Below are 19,677 nucleotides of genomic sequence, written 5' to 3'. Positions count from 1 at the left end.
TTGTTTTGTACAACACTTTTGTGCTTGCCACTTGCCTGTGCGTGAAAATCAAGTCAAGTTCGATTTGATTTGAGTTGAACAATACCAACGCAGGCACTCGTAAATGTGTTAGGATATTAGCTTACGCTAACAATGGCCAGCTCCATTACATTACGATGTACGCACGTACAAATATGCACGAAAACACTCCTACAGACATCACACACGGGACGGTTTAGTAAGTATGAACCGTTTTAGTTATATTGTAAAAACTTACAAACGTTGCCAAACTGACCCTCGCCCCGTTCCGTAGCTTAGGGGAAATGTAACGGCGTCCAATTACAAGCGGGAAAGCGGGACGGAAGGAAGTCTCGGGTCCTAAGGACAAGACTATTGTGCACTGCAAAAAGTGAAATCTAAGAAAGATGAAATATCTCAAATAAGGGTGATAATTGCTTATTTTCTGTCTGATAAGATAATTCTTCTCACTAAGCAGATTTTATGTTAGTGTTTTACTTGTTTTAAGTGTTTTGGTCCTAAATGATATCAGTAAGATATTACAGCTTGTTGCTGAGATTTGATGACCTATATTGAGTAAAACATGCTTGAAACTAGAATATCAACTGTTGCAACACTCACAAGTATAAAACTACTTTTTTAAAGTAATCATTTCTTATTTCAAGCATGTAAAAAAAAAAAAATCATGATTTTGACACAATTGTGTCTCATAATTAATAGATAGTGAAAGATGTAATAGATGTAATAAATAGTGGAATATCTAATAGATGTAATAGAGAGTGGAAGATATAATAGATGTAATAGATAGTGGAAGATGTAATAGATAGTGGAAGATATAATAGATGTAATAGATAGTGGAAGATCTAATAGATGTAATAGATAGTGGAATATGTAATAGATTAAATAGATTGTGGAAGATTTAATAGATGTAATAAATAGTGGAATATCTAATAGATGTAATAGATAGTGGAAGATCTAATAGATGTAATAGATAGTGGAAGATCTAATAGATGTAATACATAGTGGAAGATCTAATAGATGTAATAAATAGTGGAAGATCTAATAGATATAATAGATAGTGGAAAATCTAATAGATGTAATAGATAGTGGAAGATCTAATAGATGTAATAGATAGTGGAATATGTAATAGATTAAATAGATTGTGGAAGATGTAATAGATGTAATAAATAGTGGAATATCTAATAGATGTAATAGATAGTGGAAGATCTAATAGATGTAATAGATAGTGAAATATGTAATAGATAGTGGAAGATGTAATAGATAGTGGAAGATGTAATAGATAGTGGAAGATGTAATAGATAGTGGAAGATCTAATAGATGTAATAGATAGTGGAAAATCTAATAGATGTAATAGATAGTGGAAGATCTAATAGATGTAATAGATAGTGGAATATGTAATAGATTAAATAGATTGTGGAAGATGTAATAGATGTAATAAATAGTGGAATATCTAATAGATGTAATAGATAGTGAAAGATCTAATAGATGTAATAGATAGTGAAATATGTAATAGATAGTGGAAGATGTAATAGATAGTGGAAGATGTAATAGATAGTGGAAGATCTAATAGATGTAATAGATAGTGGAAGATCTAATAGATGTAATAGATAGTGGAAGATCTAATAGATGTAATAGATAGTGGAAGATCTAATAGATGTAATAGATAGTGGAAGATCTAATAGATGTAATAGATAGTGGAAGATGTAATAGATAGTGGAAGATCTAATAGATAGTGGAAGATCTAATAGATGTAATAGATAGTGGAAGATCTAATAGATGTAATAGATAGTGGAAGATGTAATAGATAGTGGAAGATGTAATAAATAGTGGAAGATCTAATAGATGTAATAGATAGTGGAAGATGTAATAGATAGTGGAAGATGTAATAGATAGTGGAAGATCTAATAGATGTAATAGATAGTGGAAGATGTAATAGATAGTGGAAGATCTAATAGATGTAATAGATAGTGGAAGATGTAATAGATAGTGGAAGATCTAATAGATAGTGGAAGATCTAATAGATAGTGGAAGATCTAATAGATGTAATAGATAGTGGAAGATGTAATAGATGTAATAGATAGTGGAAGATGTAATAGATAGTGGAAGATCTAATAGATGTAATAGATAGTGGAAGATCTAATAGATGTAATAGATAGTGGAAGATCTAATAGATGCAATAGATAGTGGAAGATGTAATAGATAGTGGAATATCTAATAGATGTAATAGATAGTGGAATATCTAATAGATGTAATAGATAGTGGAATATCTAATAGATGTAATAGATAGTGGAAGATCTAATAGATGTAATACATAGTGGAAGATCTAATAGATATAATAGATAGTGGAAAATCTAATAGATGTAATAGATAGTGGAATATCTAATAGATGCAATAGATAGTGGAAGATGTAATAGATAGTGGAATATCTAATAGATGTAATAGATAGTGGAATATCTAATAGATGTAATAGATAGTGGAAGATCTAATAGATGTAATAGATAGTGGAAGATCTAATAGATGTAATAGATAGTGGAATATCTAATAGATGCAATAGATAGTGGAAGATGTAATAGATAGTGGAATATCTAATAGATGTAATAGATAGTGGAATATCTAATAGATGTAATAGATAGTGGAATATCTAATAGATGTAATAGATAGTGGAAGATCTAATAGATGTAATACATAGTGGAAGATCTAATAGATATAATAGATAGTGGAAAATCTAATAGATGTAATAGATAGTGGAAGATCTAATAGATGTAATAGATAGTGAAATATGTAATAGATAGTGGAAGATGTAATAGATAGTGGAAGATGTAATAGATGTAATAGATAGTGGAAGATCTAATAGATGTAATAGATAGTGGAAGATGTAATAGATAGTGGAAGATCTAATAGATGTAATAGATAGTGGAAGATGTAATAGATAGTGGAAGATCTAATAGATGTAATAGATAGTGGAAGATCTAATAGATGTAATAGATAGTGGAAGATGTAATAGATAGTGGAAGATCTAATAGATGTAATAGATAGTGGAAGATGTAATAGATAGTGGAAGATCTAATAGATGTAATAGATAGTGGAAGATGTAATAGATAGTGGAAGATGTAATAGATAGTGGAAGATCTAATAGATGTAATAGATAGTGGAAGATCTAATAGATGTAATAGATAGTGGAAGATCTAATAGATGTAATAGATAGTGGAAGATGTAATAGATGTAATAGATAGTGGAAGATGTAATAGATAGTGGAAGATGTAATAGATAGTGGAAGATCTAATAGATGTAATAGATAGTGGAAGATCTAATAGATAGTGGAAGATCTAATAGATGTAATAGATAGTGGAAGATGTAATAGATAGTGGAAGATGTAATAGATAGTGGAAGATGTAATAGATAGTGGAAGATCTAATAGATGTAATAGATAGTGGAAGATGTAATAGATAGTGGAAGATGTAATAGATAGTGGAAGATCTAATAGATGTAATAGATAGTGGAAGATGTAATAGATGTAATAGATAGTGGAAGATGTAATAGATAGTGGAAGATGTAATAGATAGTGGAAGATCTAATAGATGTAATAGATAGTGGAAGATCTAATAGATAGTGGAAGATCTAATAGATGTAATAGATAGTGGAAGATGTAATAGATAGTGGAAGATGTAATAGATAGTGGAAGATCTAATAGATGTAATAGATAGTGGAAGATCTAATAGATGTAATAGATAGTGGAAGATCTAATAGATGTAATAGATAGTGGAAGATCTAATAGATGCAATAGATAGTGGAAGATGTAATAGATAGTGGAATATCTAATAGATGTAATAGATAGTGGAATATCTAATAGATGTAATAGATAGTGGAAGATCTAATAGATGTAATAGATAGTGGAAGATCTAATAGATGTAATAGATAGTGGAAGATCTAATAGATGCAATAGATAGTGGAAGATGTAATAGATAGTGGAATATCTAATAGATGTAATAGATAGTGGAATATCTAATAGATGTAATAGATAGTGGAATATCTAATAGATGTAATAGATAGTGGAAGATCTAATAGATGTAATAGATAGTGGAAGATCTAATAGATGTAATACATAGTGGAAGATCTAATAGATATAATAGATAGTGGAAAATCTAATAGATGTAATAGATAGTGGAAGATCTAATAGATGTAATAGATAGTGGAAGATGTAATAGATAGTGGAAGATCTAATAGATGCAATAGATAGTGGAAGATGTAATAGATAGTGGAATATCTAATAGATGTAATAGATAGTGGAATATCTAATAGATGTAATAGATAGTGGAATATCTAATAGATGTAATAGATAGTGGAAGATCTAATAGATGTAATAGATAGTGGAAGATCTAATAGATGTAATACATAGTGGAAGATCTAATAGATGTAATAAATAGTGGAATATCTAATAGATGTAATAGATAGTGGAAGATCTAATAGATGTAATAGATAGTGAAAGATCTAATAGATGTAATAGATAGTGAAATATGTAATAGATAGTGGAAGATGTAATAGATAGTGGAAGATGTAATAGATAGTGGAAGATGTAATAGATAGTGGAAGATCTAATAGATGTAATAGATAGTGGAAGATCTAATAGATGTAATAGATAGTGGAAGATGTAATAGATAGTGGAAGATCTAATAGATGTAATAGATAGTGGAAGATGTAATAGATAGTGGAAGATCTAACAGATGTAATAGATAGTGGAAGATCTAATAGATGTAATAGATAGTGGAAGATGTAATAGATGTAATAGATAGTGGAAGATCTAATAGATGTAATAGATAGTGGAAGATCTAATAGATGTAATAGATAGTGGAAGATGTAATAGATAGTGGAAGATCTAATAGATGTAATAGATAGTGGAAGATGTAATAGATAGTGGAAGATGTAATAGATAGTGGAAGATCTAATAGATGTAATAGATAGTGGAAGATCTAATAGATGTAATAGATAGTGGAAGATGTAATAGATAGTGGAAGATCTAATAGATGTAATAGATAGTGGAAGATGTAATAGATAGTGGAAGATCTAATAGATGTAATAGATAGTGGAAGATGTAATAGATGTAATAGATAGTGGAAGATGTAATAGATAGTGGAAGATGTAATAGATAGTGGAAGATCTAATAGATGTAATAGATAGTGGAAGATCTAATAGATAGTGGAAGATCTAATAGATAGTGGAAGATCTAATAGATGTAATAGACAGTGGAAGATGTAATAGATGTAATAGATAGTGGAAGATGTAATAGATAGTGGAAGATCTAATAGATGTAATAGATAGTGGAAGATCTAATAGATGTAATAGATAGTGGAAGATCTAATAGATGTAATAGATAGTGGAAGATCTAATAGATGCAATAGATAGTGGAAGATGTAATAGATAGTGGAATATCTAATAGATGTAATAGATAGTGGAATATCTAATAGATGTAATAGATAGTGGAAGATCTAATAGATGTAATAGATAGTGGAATATCTAATAGATGTAATAGATAGTGGAAGATCTAATAGATGTAATAGATAGTGGAAGATCTAATAGATGTAATAGATAGTGGAAGATGTAATAGATGTAATAGATAGTGGAATATCTAATAGATGTAATAGATAGTGGAAGATGTAATAGATAGTGGAATATCTAATAGATGTAATAGATAGTGGAAGATGTAATAGATGTAATAGATAGTGGAAGATCTAATAGATGTAATAGATAGTGGAAGATGTAATAGATAGTGGAATATCTAATAGATGTAATAGATAGTGGAAGATGTAATAGATAGTGGAAGATCTAATAGATGTAATAGATGGTGGAATATCTAATATATATAATAGATAGTGGAAGATGTAATAGATAGTGTAAGATCTAATAGATGTAATAGATAGTGGAAGATGTAATAGATAGTGGAAGATCTAATAGATGTAATAGATAGTGGAAGATCTAATAGATGTAATAGATAGTGGAAGATGTAATAGATAGTGGAAGATGTAATACATAGTGGAAGATCTAATAGATGTAATAGATAGTGGAAGATGTAATAGATAGTGGAAGATCTAATAGATGTAATAGATAGTGGAAGATCTAATAGATGTAATAGATAGTGGAAGATGTAATAGATAGTGGAAGATGTAATAGATAGTGGAAGATCTAATAGATGTAATAGATAGTGGAAGATGTAATAGATAGTGGAAGATGTAATAGATAGTGGAAGATCTAATAGATGTAATAGATAGTGGAAGATGTAATAGATAGTGGAAGATGTAATAGATAGTGGAAGATGTAATAGATAGTGGAAGATCTAATAGATGTAATAGATAGTGGAAGATGTAATAGATAGTGGAAGATCTAATAGATGTAATAGATAGTGGAAGATCTAATAGATAGTGGAAGATCTAATAGATAGTGGAAGATCTAATAGATGTAATAGATAGTGGAAGATGTAATAGATGTAATAGATAGTGGAAGATGTAATAGATAGTGGAAGATGTAATAGATAGTGGAAGATCTAATAGATGTAATAGATAGTGGAAGATCTAATAGATGTAATAGATAGTGGAAGATCTAATAGATGCAATAGATAGTGGAAGATGTAATAGATAGTGGAATATCTAATAGATGTAATAGATAGTGGAATATCTAATAGATGTAATAGATAGTGGAAGATCTAATAGATGTAATAGATAGTGGAAGATCTAATAGATGTAATAGATAGTGGAATATCTAATAGATGCAATAGATAGTGGAAGATGTAATAGATAGTGGAATATCTAATAGATGTAATAGATAGTGGAATATCTAATAGATGTAATAGATAGTGGAATATCTAATAGATGTAATAGATAGTGGAAGATCTAATAGATGTAATAGATAGTGGAAGATCTAATAGATGTAATACATAGTGGAAGATCTAATAGATATAATAGATAGTGGAAAATCTAATAGATGTAATAGATAGTGGAAGATCTAATAGATGTAATAGATAGTGAAATATGTAATAGATAGTGGAAGATGTAATAGATAGTGGAAGATGTAATAGATGTAATAGATAGTGGAAGATCTAATAGATGTAATAGATAGTGGAAGATGTAATAGATAGTGGAAGATCTAATAGATGTAATAGATAGTGGAAGATGTAATAGATAGTGGAAGATCTAATAGATGTAATAGATAGTGGAAGATCTAATAGATGTAATAGATAGTGGAAGATGTAATAGATAGTGGAAGATCTAATAGATGTAATAGATAGTGGAAGATGTAATAGATAGTGGAAGATCTAATAGATGTAATAGATAGTGGAAGATGTAATAGATAGTGGAAGATCTAATAGATGTAATAGATAGTGGAAGATCTAATAGATGTAATAGATAGTGGAAGATCTAATAGATGTAATAGATAGTGGAAGATGTAATAGATAGTGGAAGATGTAATAGATAGTGGAAGATGTAATAGATAGTGGAAGATGTAATAGATAGTGAAAGATGTAATAGATAGTGGAAGATCTAATAGATGTAATAGATAGTGGAAGATCTAATAGATGTAATAGATAGTGGAAGATGTAATAGATAGTGGAAGATGTAATAGATAGTGGAAGATGTAATAGATAGTGAAAGATGTAATAGATAGTGGAAGATCTAATAGATGTAATAGATAGTGGAAGATCTAATAGATGTAATAGATAGTGGAAGATGTAATAGATAGTGGAAGATGTAATAGATAGTGGAAGATCTAATAGATGTAATAGATAGTGGAAGATGTAATAGATAGTGGAAGATGTAATAGATAGTGGAAGATCTAATAGATGTAATAGATAGTGGAAGATGTAATAGATGTAATAGATAGTGGAAGATGTAATAGATAGTGGAAGATCTAATAGATGTAATAGATAGTGGAAGATGTAATAGATAGTGGAATATCTAATAGATGTAATAGATAGTGGAAGATCTAATAGATAGTGGAAGATCTAATAGATAGTGGAAGATCTAATAGATGTAATAGATAGTGGAAGATGTAATAGATGTAATAGATAGTGGAAGATGTAATAGATAGTGGAAGATCTAATAGATGTAATAGATAGTGGAAGATCTAATAGATGTAATAGATAGTGGAAGATCTAATAGATGTAATAGACAGTGGAAGATCTAATAGATGCAATAGATAGTGGAAGATGTAATAGATAGTGGAATATCTAATAGATGTAATAGATAGTGGAATATCTAATAGATGTAATAGATAGTGGAATATCTAATAGATGTAATAGATAGTGGAAGATCTAATAGATGTAATAGATAGTGGAAGATCTAATAGATGTAATACATAGTGGAAGATCTAATAGATATAATAGATAGTGGAAAATCTAATAGATGTAATAGATAGTGGAAGATCTAATAGATGTAATAGATAGTGAAATATGTAATAGATAGTGGAAGATGTAATAGATAGTGGAAGATGTAATAGATGTAATAGATAGTGGAAGATCTAATAGATGTAATAGATAGTGGAAGATGTAATAGATAGTGGAAGATCTAATAGATGTAATAGATAGTGGAAGATGTAATAGATAGTGGAAGATCTAATAGATGTAATAGATAGTGGAAGATCTAATAGATGTAATAGATAGTGGAAGATGTAATAGATAGTGGAAGATCTAATAGATGTAATAGATAGTGGAAGATGTAATAGATAGTGGAAGATCTAATAGATGTAATAGATAGTGGAAGATGTAATAGATAGTGGAAGATGTAATAGATAGTGGAAGATCTAATAGATGTAATAGATAGTGGAAGATCTAATAGATGTAATAGATAGTGGAAGATCTAATAGATGTAATAGATAGTGGAAGATGTAATAGATAGTGGAAGATGTAATAGATAGTGGAAGATGTAATAGATAGTGGAAGATCTAATAGATGTAATAGATAGTGGAAGATGTAATAGATGTAATAGATAGTGGAAGATGTAATAGATAGTGGAAGATCTAATAGATGTAATAGATAGTGGAAGATGTAATAGATAGTGGAAGATCTAATAGATGTAATAGATAGTGGAAGATCTAATAGATAGTGGAAGATCTAATAGATAGTGGAAGATCTAATAGATGTAATAGATAGTGGAAGATGTAATAGATGTAATAGATAGTGGAAGATGTAATAGATAGTGGAAGATCTAATAGATGTAATAGATAGTGGAAGATCTAATAGATGTAATAGATAGTGGAAGATCTAATAGATGTAATAGATAGTGGAAGATCTAATAGATGCAATAGATAGTGGAAGATGTAATAGATAGTGGAATATCTAATAGATGTAATAGATAGTGGAATATCTAATAGATGTAATAGATAGTGGAAGATCTAATAGATGTAATAGATAGTGGAAGATCTAATAGATGTAATAGATAGTGGAAGATCTAATAGATGCAATAGATAGTGGAAGATGTAATAGATAGTGGAATATCTAATAGATGTAATAGATAGTGGAATATCTAATAGATGTAATAGATAGTGGAATATCTAATAGATGTAATAGATAGTGGAAGATCTAATAGATGCAATAGATAGTGGAAGATGTAATAGATAGTGGAATATCTAATAGATGTAATAGATAGTGGAATATCTAATAGATGTAATAGATAGTGGAATATCTAATAGATGTAATAGATAGTGGAAGATCTAATAGATGTAATAGATAGTGGAAAATCTAATAGATGTAATAGATAGTGGAAGATCTAATAGATGTAATAGATAGTGGAATATGTAATAGATTAAATAGATTGTGGAAGATGTAATAGATGTAATAAATAGTGGAATATCTAATAGATGTAATAGATAGTGGAAGATCTAATAGATGTAATAGATAGTGAAAGATCTAATAGATGTAATAGATAGTGAAATATGTAATAGATAGTGGAAGATGTAATAGATAGTGGAAGATGTAATAGATAGTGGAAGATCTAATAGATGTAATAGATAGTGGAAGATCTAATAGATGTAATAGATAGTGGAAGATCTAATAGATAGTGGAAGATCTAATAGATGTAATAGATAGTGGAAGATGTAATAGATAGTGGAAGATCTAATAGATGTAATAGATAGTGGAAGATCTAATAGATGTAATAGATAGTGGAAGATGTAATAGATAGTGGAAGATCTAATAGATGTAATAGATAGTGGAAGATGTAATAGATAGTGGAAGTTCTAATAGATGTAATAGATAGTGGAAGATGTAATAGATAGTGGAAGATGTAATAGATAGTGGAAGATCTAATAGATGTAATAGATAGTGGAAGATCTAATAGATGTAATAGATAGTGGAAGATGTAATAGATAGTGGAAGATCTAATAGATGTAATAGATAGTGGAAGATGTAATAGATAGTGGAAGATGTAATAGATAGTGGAAGATCTAATAGATGTAATAGATAGTGGAAGATGTAATAGATGTAATAGATAGTGGAAGATGTAATAGATAGTGGAAGATCTAATAGATGTAATAGATAGTGGAAGATGTAATAGATAGTGGAAGATCTAATAGATGTAATAGATAGTGGAAGATCTAATAGATAGTGGAAGATCTAATAGATAGTGGAAGATCTAATAGATGTAATAGACAGTGGAAGATGTAATAGATAGTGGAAGATGTAATAGATAGTGGAAGATCTAATAGATGTAATAGATAGTGGAAGATCTAATAGATGTAATAGATAGTGGAATATCTAATAGATGTAATAGATAGTGGAAGATCTAATAGATGCAATAGATAGTGGAAGATGTAATAGATAGTGGAATATCTAATAGATGTAATAGATAGTGGAATATCTAATAGATGTAATAGATAGTGGAAGATCTAATAGATGTAATAGATAGTGGAATATCTAATAGATGTAATAGATAGTGGAAGATCTAATAGATGTAATAGATAGTGGAAGATCTAATAGATGTAATAGATAGTGGAAGATGTAATAGATGTAATAGATAGTGGAAGATCTAATAGATGTAATAGATAGTGGAAGATGTAATAGATAGTGGAATATCTAATAGATGTAATAGATAGTGGAAGATGTAATAGATGTAATAGATAGTGGAAGATCTAATAGATGTAATAGATAGTGGAAGATGTAATAGATAGTGGAATATCTAATAGATGTAATAGATAGTGGAAGATGTAATAGATAGTGGAAGATCTAATAGATGTAATAGATGGTGGAATATCTAATATATATAATAGATAGTGGAAGATGTAATAGATAGTGGAAGATGTAATAGATGTAATAGATAGTGGAAGATGTAATAGATAGTGGAAGATCTAATAGATGTAATAGATAGTGGAAGATCTAATAGATGTAATAGATAGTGGAAGATCTAATAGATGTAATAGATAGTGGAAGATATAATAGATGTAATAGATAGTGGAAGATGTAATAGATGTAATAGATAGTGGAAGATGTAATAGATAGTGGAAGATGTAATAGATAGTGGAAGATCTAATAGATGTAATAGATAGTGGAAGATGTAATAGATAGTGGAAGATCTAATAGATGTAATAGATAGTGGAAGATATAATAGATAGTGGAAGATGTAATAGATAGTGGAAGATCTAATAGATGTAATAAATAGTGGAAGATCTAATAGATGTAATAGATAGTGGAAGATGTAATAGATAGTGGAAGGTTGTTCCACGGTCTAGGCCTGCCACTGAGAAGGATATATCTCCTCTGGTTAGTAGAGTTAGCACAGGGTCAATATGTGGACATGACACATGAGGTAGATGATATTTAGAAGAGTTTTTATTGAGGTTTTATTTTCTTCGTGTTCAGTCCTACAAGGGCTGAGACTTACAGTTTAATTGCTTTGTAGGTACACTGAGACTTAGTCCAAGTTCATTGTGTTCTTCATGGGCTTTTTGAAACCGCACCAGTTTTTTCCTTGGAATTTTCTACTAAGTGTTTTTTTGTCAAAAGGATTATTTGTGATTTGTACATTTCTTCTATTTTGGACCAAAGTAAAACAAAGAAAACTATTTGAATTATTATATTTTTAAGTTATTTTGCTGTGATTTTACCTGTCCGGCCAAGGTGGGAATACATTTTCCTCATGTGGCCCCTGAACTAAACTGAGTTTGACACCCCTGATATACAGTACAGGCCTAAAGCTTGGACACACCTTCTCATTTCAATGCCTTTTCGTGATTTTCATGACTATTTACATTGTAGATTGTCACATCAAAACTATGACACCTGTGAAGTGAAAACCATTTCAGGTGACTACCTCTTTAAGCTCATGGAGAGAATGCCAAGAGTGTGCAAAGCAGTAATCAGGGCCAAGTGTGGCTCTTTTGAAGAAACTAGAATAGAACACATGTTTTCAGTTATTTCACCTTTTTTTTTTGTTAAGTACATAACTCCACGTGTGTTCATTCATAGTTTGATGTGACAATCTACAATGTAAATAGTTATGAAAATAAAGAAAACACATTGAATGAGAAGGTGTGTCCAAACTTTTGGCCTGTACTGTAAATTGTAACATAATATCATATTTATGTATGCTACACTGTAACAACATCATATCATTAAATATATTCTATATCAGAACACAATATATACAAACCCTAAAGCAGTGAAGTTGTCACGTTGTGTAAATGGTAAATAAAAAGAGAATACAATGATTTGCAAATCCTTTTCAACTTATATTCAATTGAATAGACTGCAAAGACAAGATATTTCATGTTCACACTGAGAAACTTTGTTATTTTTTGCAAATATTAGCTCATTTGGAATCAGATGCCTGCAACATGTTTCAAAAAAGCTGGCACAAGTGGCAAAAAAGAGTGAGAAAGTTGAGGAATGCTCATCAAACACTTATTTGGAACATCCCACAGGTGAACGGGCTAATTGGGAACAGGTGGGTGCCATGATTGGGTATAAAAGCAGCTTCCATGAAATGCTCAGTCATTCACAAACGAGGACGGGGCGAGGGTCACCACTTTGTCAACAAATGCCTGAGCAAATTGTTTAAGAACAACATTTCTCAACCAGCTACTGCAAGGAATTTAGGGATTTCACCGTCTACGCTCCGTAATATCATCAAAAGGTTCAGAGAATCTGGAGAAATCACCGCACGTAACATTGAATGCCTGTAACCTTGGATCAAAAAGTGACATCAGTGTGTAAAGGATATCACCACATGGGCTCAGGAACACTTCAGAAAACCACTGTCAGTAACAACAGTTGGTCGCTACATCTGTAAGTGCAAGTTAAAACTCTACTTTGCGAAGCCAAAGCCATTTATCAACAACACCCAGAAACGCCGCCGGCTTTGCTGGGCCCGAGCTCATCTAAGATGGACTGATGCAAAGTGGGAAAGTGTTCTGTGGTCTGACAAGTTCACATTTCATATTGTTTTTGGAAACTGTGGACGTCGTGTCCTCCGGAACAAAGAGGAAAAGAACCATCCGAACTGTTCTAGGCACAAAGTGGAAAAGCCAGCATGTGTGATGGTATGGGGGTGTATTAGTGGCCAAGGCCTGGGTAACTTACACATCTGTGAAGGCACCATTCATGCTGAAAGGTACATAAAGATTTTGGAGCAACATATGTTGCCATCCAAGCAACGTTATCATGGACGCCCCTGCTTATTTCAGCAAGACAATGCCAAGCCACATTCTGCACGTGTTACAACAGTGTGGTGCAATATGAAGGCTAAAATATGAGAAGGTGGACTGTTGAACAACTTAAGCTGTACATCAAGCAAGAATGGGAAATAATTCCACTTCAAAAATGTGTCTCCTCAGTTCCCAAACCTTTACTGAGTGTTGTTAAAAGGAAAGGCCATGTAACACAGTGGTAAAAATGCCCCTCTGACAACTTTTTTGCAATGTGTTGCTGCCATTAAATTCAAAGTTCATGATTATTTGCAAAAAATAGAAGTTTCTCAGTGTGAACATGAAATATCTTGTCTTTGCAGTCTAGTCAATTGAATATAAGTTGAAAAGGATTTGCAAATCATTGTATTCTCTTTTTATTTACCATTTACACAACATGACAACTTCACTGCTTTTGTGTTTTGCAGATGGATGGATGGAACAATGCATGGGCGAACGGGACGAGCCAGCAAACAAATGGACAGGAAGAGCCACAAATAAAGGAAGGGACAGATGGATGAGCAGATGACAAGACAGACAAGTGGACGGGTGCAAAGATGGACACGCTGACAGACACACAGTGGGACTGATAGAAGTAAAAACGATGGGATGGACCCCCGACTTGATATAAGTCGCTACACCAGACCTGGGCAAATTAAGGCCCGGGGGTGTATATTGTAGCGTCCTGGAAGAGTTAGTGCTGCAAGGGGTTCTGGGTATTTGTTCTGCTGTGTTTATGTTGTGTTACGGTGCGGATGTTCTCCCGAAATGTGTTTGTCATTCTTGTTTGGTGTGGCGCATATTTGTAACAGTGTTAAAGTTGTTTATACGGCTACCCTCAGTGTAACCTGTATGGCTGTTGACCAAGTATGCCTTGCATTCACTTGTGTGTGTGAAAAGCCGTGGATATTATGTGACTGGGCCGGCACGCAAAGGCAGTGCCTTTAAGGCTTATTGGCGCTCTGTACTTCTCCCTACGTCCGTGTACACAGCGGCGTTTTAAAAAGGCATACATTTTACTTTTTGAAACCGATACCGATAATTTCCGATATTACATTTTGAAGCGTTTATTGGCCGATAATATCGGCAGTCCGATATTATCGGACATCTCTAGTTAATATTCAGTGTTTTATCCTTCATAGTTAATATTCAGTGTTTTATCCTTCATAGTTAATATTCAGTGTTTTATCCTTCAGTTAATATTCAGTGTTTTATCCTTAATAGTTAATATTCAGTGTTTTATCCTTCATAGTTAATATTCAGTGTTTTATCCTTCAGTTAATATTCAGTGTTTTATCCTTAATAGTTAATATTCAGTGTTTTATCCTTCATAGTTAATATTCAGTGTTTTATCCTTCAGTTAATATTCAGTGTTTTATCCTTAATAGTTAATATTCAGTGTTTTATCCTTCAGTTAATATTCAGTGTTTTATCCTTAATAGTTAATATTCAGTGTTTTATCCTTCATAGTTAATATTCAGTGTTTTATCCTTAATAGTTAATATTCAGTGTTTTATCCTTAATAGTTAATATTCAGTGTTTTATCCTTAATAGTTAATATTCAGTGTTTTATCCTTCATAGTTAATATTCAGTGTTTTATCCTTAATAGTTAATATTCAGTGTTTTATCCTTCATAGTTAATATTCAGTGTTTTATCCTTCATAGTTAATATTCAGTGTTTTATCCTTCAGTTAATATTCAGTGTTTTATCCTTCATAGTTAATATTCAGTGTTTTATCCTTCATAGTTAATATTCAGTGTTTTATCCTTCATAGTTAATATTCAGTGTTTTATCCTTCAGTTAATATTCAGTGTTTTATCCTTCATAGTTAATATTCAGTGTTTTATCCTTCATAGTTAATATTCAGTGTTTTATCCTTCAGTTAATATTCAGTGTTTTATCCTTAATAGTTAATATTCAGTGTTTTATCCTTCATAGTTAATATTCAGTGTTTTATCCTTCATAGTTAATATTCAGTGTTTTATCCTTAATAGTTAATATTCAGTGTTTTATCCTTCATAGTTAATATTCAGTGTTTTATCCTTCATAGTTAATATTCAGTGTTTTATCCTTCAGTTAATATTCAGTGTTTTATCCTTCATAGTTAATATTCAGTGTTTTATCCTTCATAGTTAATATTCAGTGTTTTATCCTTCATAGTTAATATTCAGTGTTTTATCCTTCAGTTAATATTCAGTGTTTTATCCTTCATAGTTAATATTCAGTGTTTTATCCTTCATAGTTAATATTCAGTGTTTTATCCTTCATAGTTAATATTCAGTGTTTTATCCTTCAGTTAATATTCAGTGTTTTATCCTTCATAGTTAATATTCAGTGTTTTATCCTTCATAGTTAATATTCAGTGTTTTATCCTTCAGTTAATATTCAGTGTTTTATCCTTAATAGTTAATATTCAGTGTTTTATCCTTCGTAGTTAATATTGTAACATTCTTTATTTTCATGTACATTTTGGCTGTATCATTAAGTAAAAAAATGTAAAATTCCATTCTGTTTTTTACGGCGATCTGTCGTAACGTTTTAAGCTTTCAATCAGACATTATTGTGAGGTTTTATATTAGTGTTCCTAAAAATAGATATCCCGCCCCCCTCCTCACCCCTCCGGACACATTTTTTTCTCTAAATTTGGTATGGGGGTGTATTAGTGCCCAAGACATGGGTAACTTACACATCTGTGAAGGCACCATTAATGCTGAAAGGTACATACAGCTTTTGGATCAACATATGTTGCCATCCAAGCAACGTTACCATGGACGCCCCTGCTTATTTCAGCAAGACGATGCCAAGCCACGTGTTACAACAGCGGGGCTTCATAGTAAAAGAGTGTGGGTACTAGACCGGCCCCCCCGGACACATTTTTTTCCTCTTGTCAAAATAATTGCCCAGGCCTGCGCTACACTCCTTCACACACAAACACATAAGAGAAAAAAATCCTCGTACCGTGTAGGTGTCGCTTTCTTGTGGCGGCTGAGACGTAGCACTGTGGAGGAGCACGCACACGCACACGCACCAGACAGACACACACACACCCTGCATACTAAAGTACTAATGGGTGTGAGACAACAACAACACACACACACACACGCGCGCACACACACACACACAGCTCAGACTTTGGATGTGCGGAGCAGTCAATCAGCATCTGTGGAGAAAGACAAATACAAGTCATCCGTCGTGCACAAAGTAGTCCCATTCAGGCCCTCAAGATGCCGTCACTGAGTTTGTTGCCGCGCGAGCCGACCAAAATGAACCCGCTCGCGCCAAGAAAAGTAGTCAGTCAGACGCTAAACGGCCTGGACTCTCTGAACCACAGTGTGGCTTGGAGTGTGAGCGGCAGCTAGAAGAACATCAACACTGTCTTTAAGGCTAGGAATAATACCTGGTGAGTTATTCACTCTTTCAAGCTAACTCTTCACACTTGTTGGATTGTGTTGTCCATTAGTCACCTTCACTTACACTATATTGCCAAAAGTATTTGGCCACCATTCCTAACCCATAGGGTTCAATATGAAGTGGGTCCACCTTTGTTAGAATAATGATGTATATATTATCACACTAACTTTATGCTTAAAGGCCTACTGAAAGCCACTACTACCGACCACGCAGTCTGATAGTTTATATATCAATGATGAAATCTTAACATTGCAACACATGCCAATACGGCCGGGTTAACTTATAAAGTGCAATTTTAAATTTCTCGGGAAATATCCGGCTGAAACGTCTCGGTATGATGACGTATGTGCGTGACGTAGTCAGTTAAACGGAAGTATTGGCACCCCGTAGAATCCTATACAAAAAGCTCTGTTTTCATTTCATAATTCCACAGTATTCTGGACATCTGTGTTGGTGAATCTTTTGCAATTTGTTTAATGAACAATGAAGACTGCAAAGAAGAAAGTCGTAGGTGGGATCGGTGTATTAGCGGCAGACTACAGCAACACAACCGGAGGACTTTGTTGGGAGAGCAGACGCGCTAGCCGGCGACCTCACCTTGACTTCCTACGTCTCCGGGCCGCCAACCGCATCTGTGATCGGGTGAAGTCCTTCGTCGCACCGTCGATCGCTGGAACGCAGGTGAGCACGGGTGTTGATGAGCAGATGAGGGCTGGCTGGCGTAGGTGGAGAGCTAATGTTTTTAGCATAGCTCTGTGAGGTCCGGTTGCTAAGTTAGCTTCAATGGCGTCGTTAGCAACAGCATTGCTAACCTTCGCCAGGCTGGAAAGCATTAACCGTGTATTTACATGTCCACGGTTTAATAGTATTGTTGATCTTCTGTCTATCCTTCCAGTCAGGGGTTTATTTTTTTTTGTTTCTATATGCAGTTAAAGCACGATGCTATCACGTTAGCTCGTAGCTAAAGTGTTTCACCGATGTATTGTCGTGGAGATAAAAGTCACTGTGAATGTCCATTCCGCGTTCTCGACTCTCATTTTCAAGAGGATATAGTATCCGAGGTGGTTTAAAATACAAATCCGTGATCCACAATAGAAAAAGGAGAGAGTGTGGAATCCAATGAGCCAGCTTGTACCTAAGTTACGGTCAGAGCGAAAAAAGATATGTCTTGAACTGCACTCTAACGTTCCTCATCCACGAATCTTTCATCCTCGCTCAAATTAATGGGGAAATCGTCGCTTTCTCGGTCCGAATCGCTCTTACCTCTGGCCGCCATCACTGTAAACAATAGGGAACTTTGCGGAAATGTTCAGCTGACTACGTCACGCTACTTCCGGTAGGGGCAAGGCTTTTTTTTGTCAGATACCAAAAGTTGCGATCTTTATCGTTGTTGTTCTCTACTAAATGCTTTCAGCAAAAATATGGCAATATCGCGAAATGATCAAGTATGACACATAGAATAGATCTGCTATCCCCGTTTTCATTTCAGTAGGCCTTTAAGGGCCATTGCTATAAATTATTGTCAATTGTGCTGAAGTGGTATTTTTGTATCTGTGCAAAGCTGGCAGTCCAAAAGATTGCCGGCCGACTTTATCAGTGTTGTGTCCAGACTTGGCCTGCTGGCTGCCAAGGCCGAACACCGCCGTGACGCAGACAAAGCAGAGACAAGGCGATATGACCTGCATCAACTCATTTTTATTTATTCTATAATCATATATTGTGTCTAACTGGAGTTGTCGAGATTACCCCCTTCCCTCAGCGACAGCTTCAGTGACGTAATAGGGACCTTCCAAATAAATAGAGGAGGCGCGCGGGCTTGACTTTTAGAACGTAGTTTGGATCTGTAACTAGAATACAGCCCAAAACACGCGTCTCCTCGAGCTAAATTGAACTCTGTCTCTGCATGATTCCTTGCTTCTTGTCTGATGTCAGGTTCAGTGTTTGAACCTGACATCTCCTTGGTCCTTCGAGTCGGGTTCCAACACGTCTAACGATTCCAGCCGGGTGAGTAAAATCAGATCTCCCATTGAGGAGCTGCTTTTTCTTCACCCGAGCTGGGATCTGACGACTGACAAGGACCGAGGACAAGAGGAAGGAACGCAGATTTCAGTGAGTACGTTTTGAATTACTAAGGAAAAAAAACCGTGTGACTTGAGGGTTACGACGCATAGAAGAAGAAAAAAAGCGTGCAACTAAGGGTTACGACGCGTAGAAAGAGCGTTACAGCTTCAACTCTTCTGGGAAGGCTGTCCACAAGGTTGCGGAGTGTGTTTATAGGAATTTTCCACCATTCGTCCAAAAGCGCATTGGTGAGGTCACACACTGATGTTGGTGGAGAAGGCCTGGCTCTCAGTCTCCCTTCTAATTCATCGCAAAGGTGTTCTATCGGGTTCGGGTCAGGACTCTGTGCAGGCCGGTCAAGTTCATCCACACCAGACTCTGTCATCCATGTCTTTATGGACCTTGCTTTGTGCACTGGTGCACAGTCATGTTGGAAGAGGAAGGGGCCCGCTACAAACTGTTCCCACAAGGTTGGGAGCATGGAATTGTCCAAAATGTTTTGGTATCCTGGAGCATTCAAAGT

The 19,677-nt window shown here is 33.4% G+C and overlaps 1 protein-coding gene and 1 long non-coding RNA gene across 2 annotated transcripts in view; one reads left to right on the top strand and one right to left on the bottom strand.

The window, feature by feature from the left end:
* The window catches only part of LOC133648317 (uncharacterized), a 381,760-nt gene extending 366,727 nt beyond the window's left edge, over positions 1–15,033 (top strand). Inside the window, exon 5 of the long non-coding RNA XR_009825838.1 lies at positions 14,109–15,033. This is a non-coding gene — a long non-coding RNA (uncharacterized LOC133648317). The remainder of the gene's footprint in view (positions 1–14,108) is intronic.
* efemp2a (EGF containing fibulin extracellular matrix protein 2a) overlaps positions 1–19,677 on the bottom strand; it is a 65,357-nt gene that overhangs the window by 23,040 nt on the left and 22,640 nt on the right. The window contains exon 2 of the mRNA XM_062044284.1: positions 16,641–16,842. Within this exon, the coding sequence (XP_061900268.1) occupies positions 16,641–16,736 (96 nt within the window). The 5' untranslated portion in view covers positions 16,737–16,842. The remainder of the gene's footprint in view (positions 1–16,640; positions 16,843–19,677) is intronic.

The sequence above is a fragment of the Entelurus aequoreus genome, linkage group LG04 (genome assembly GCF_033978785.1).
Source record: "Entelurus aequoreus isolate RoL-2023_Sb linkage group LG04, RoL_Eaeq_v1.1, whole genome shotgun sequence".
Classification (NCBI taxonomy): Eukaryota; Metazoa; Chordata; class Actinopteri; order Syngnathiformes; family Syngnathidae; genus Entelurus; species Entelurus aequoreus.
This window is presented reverse-complemented; position numbering and strand designations above follow the sequence as displayed.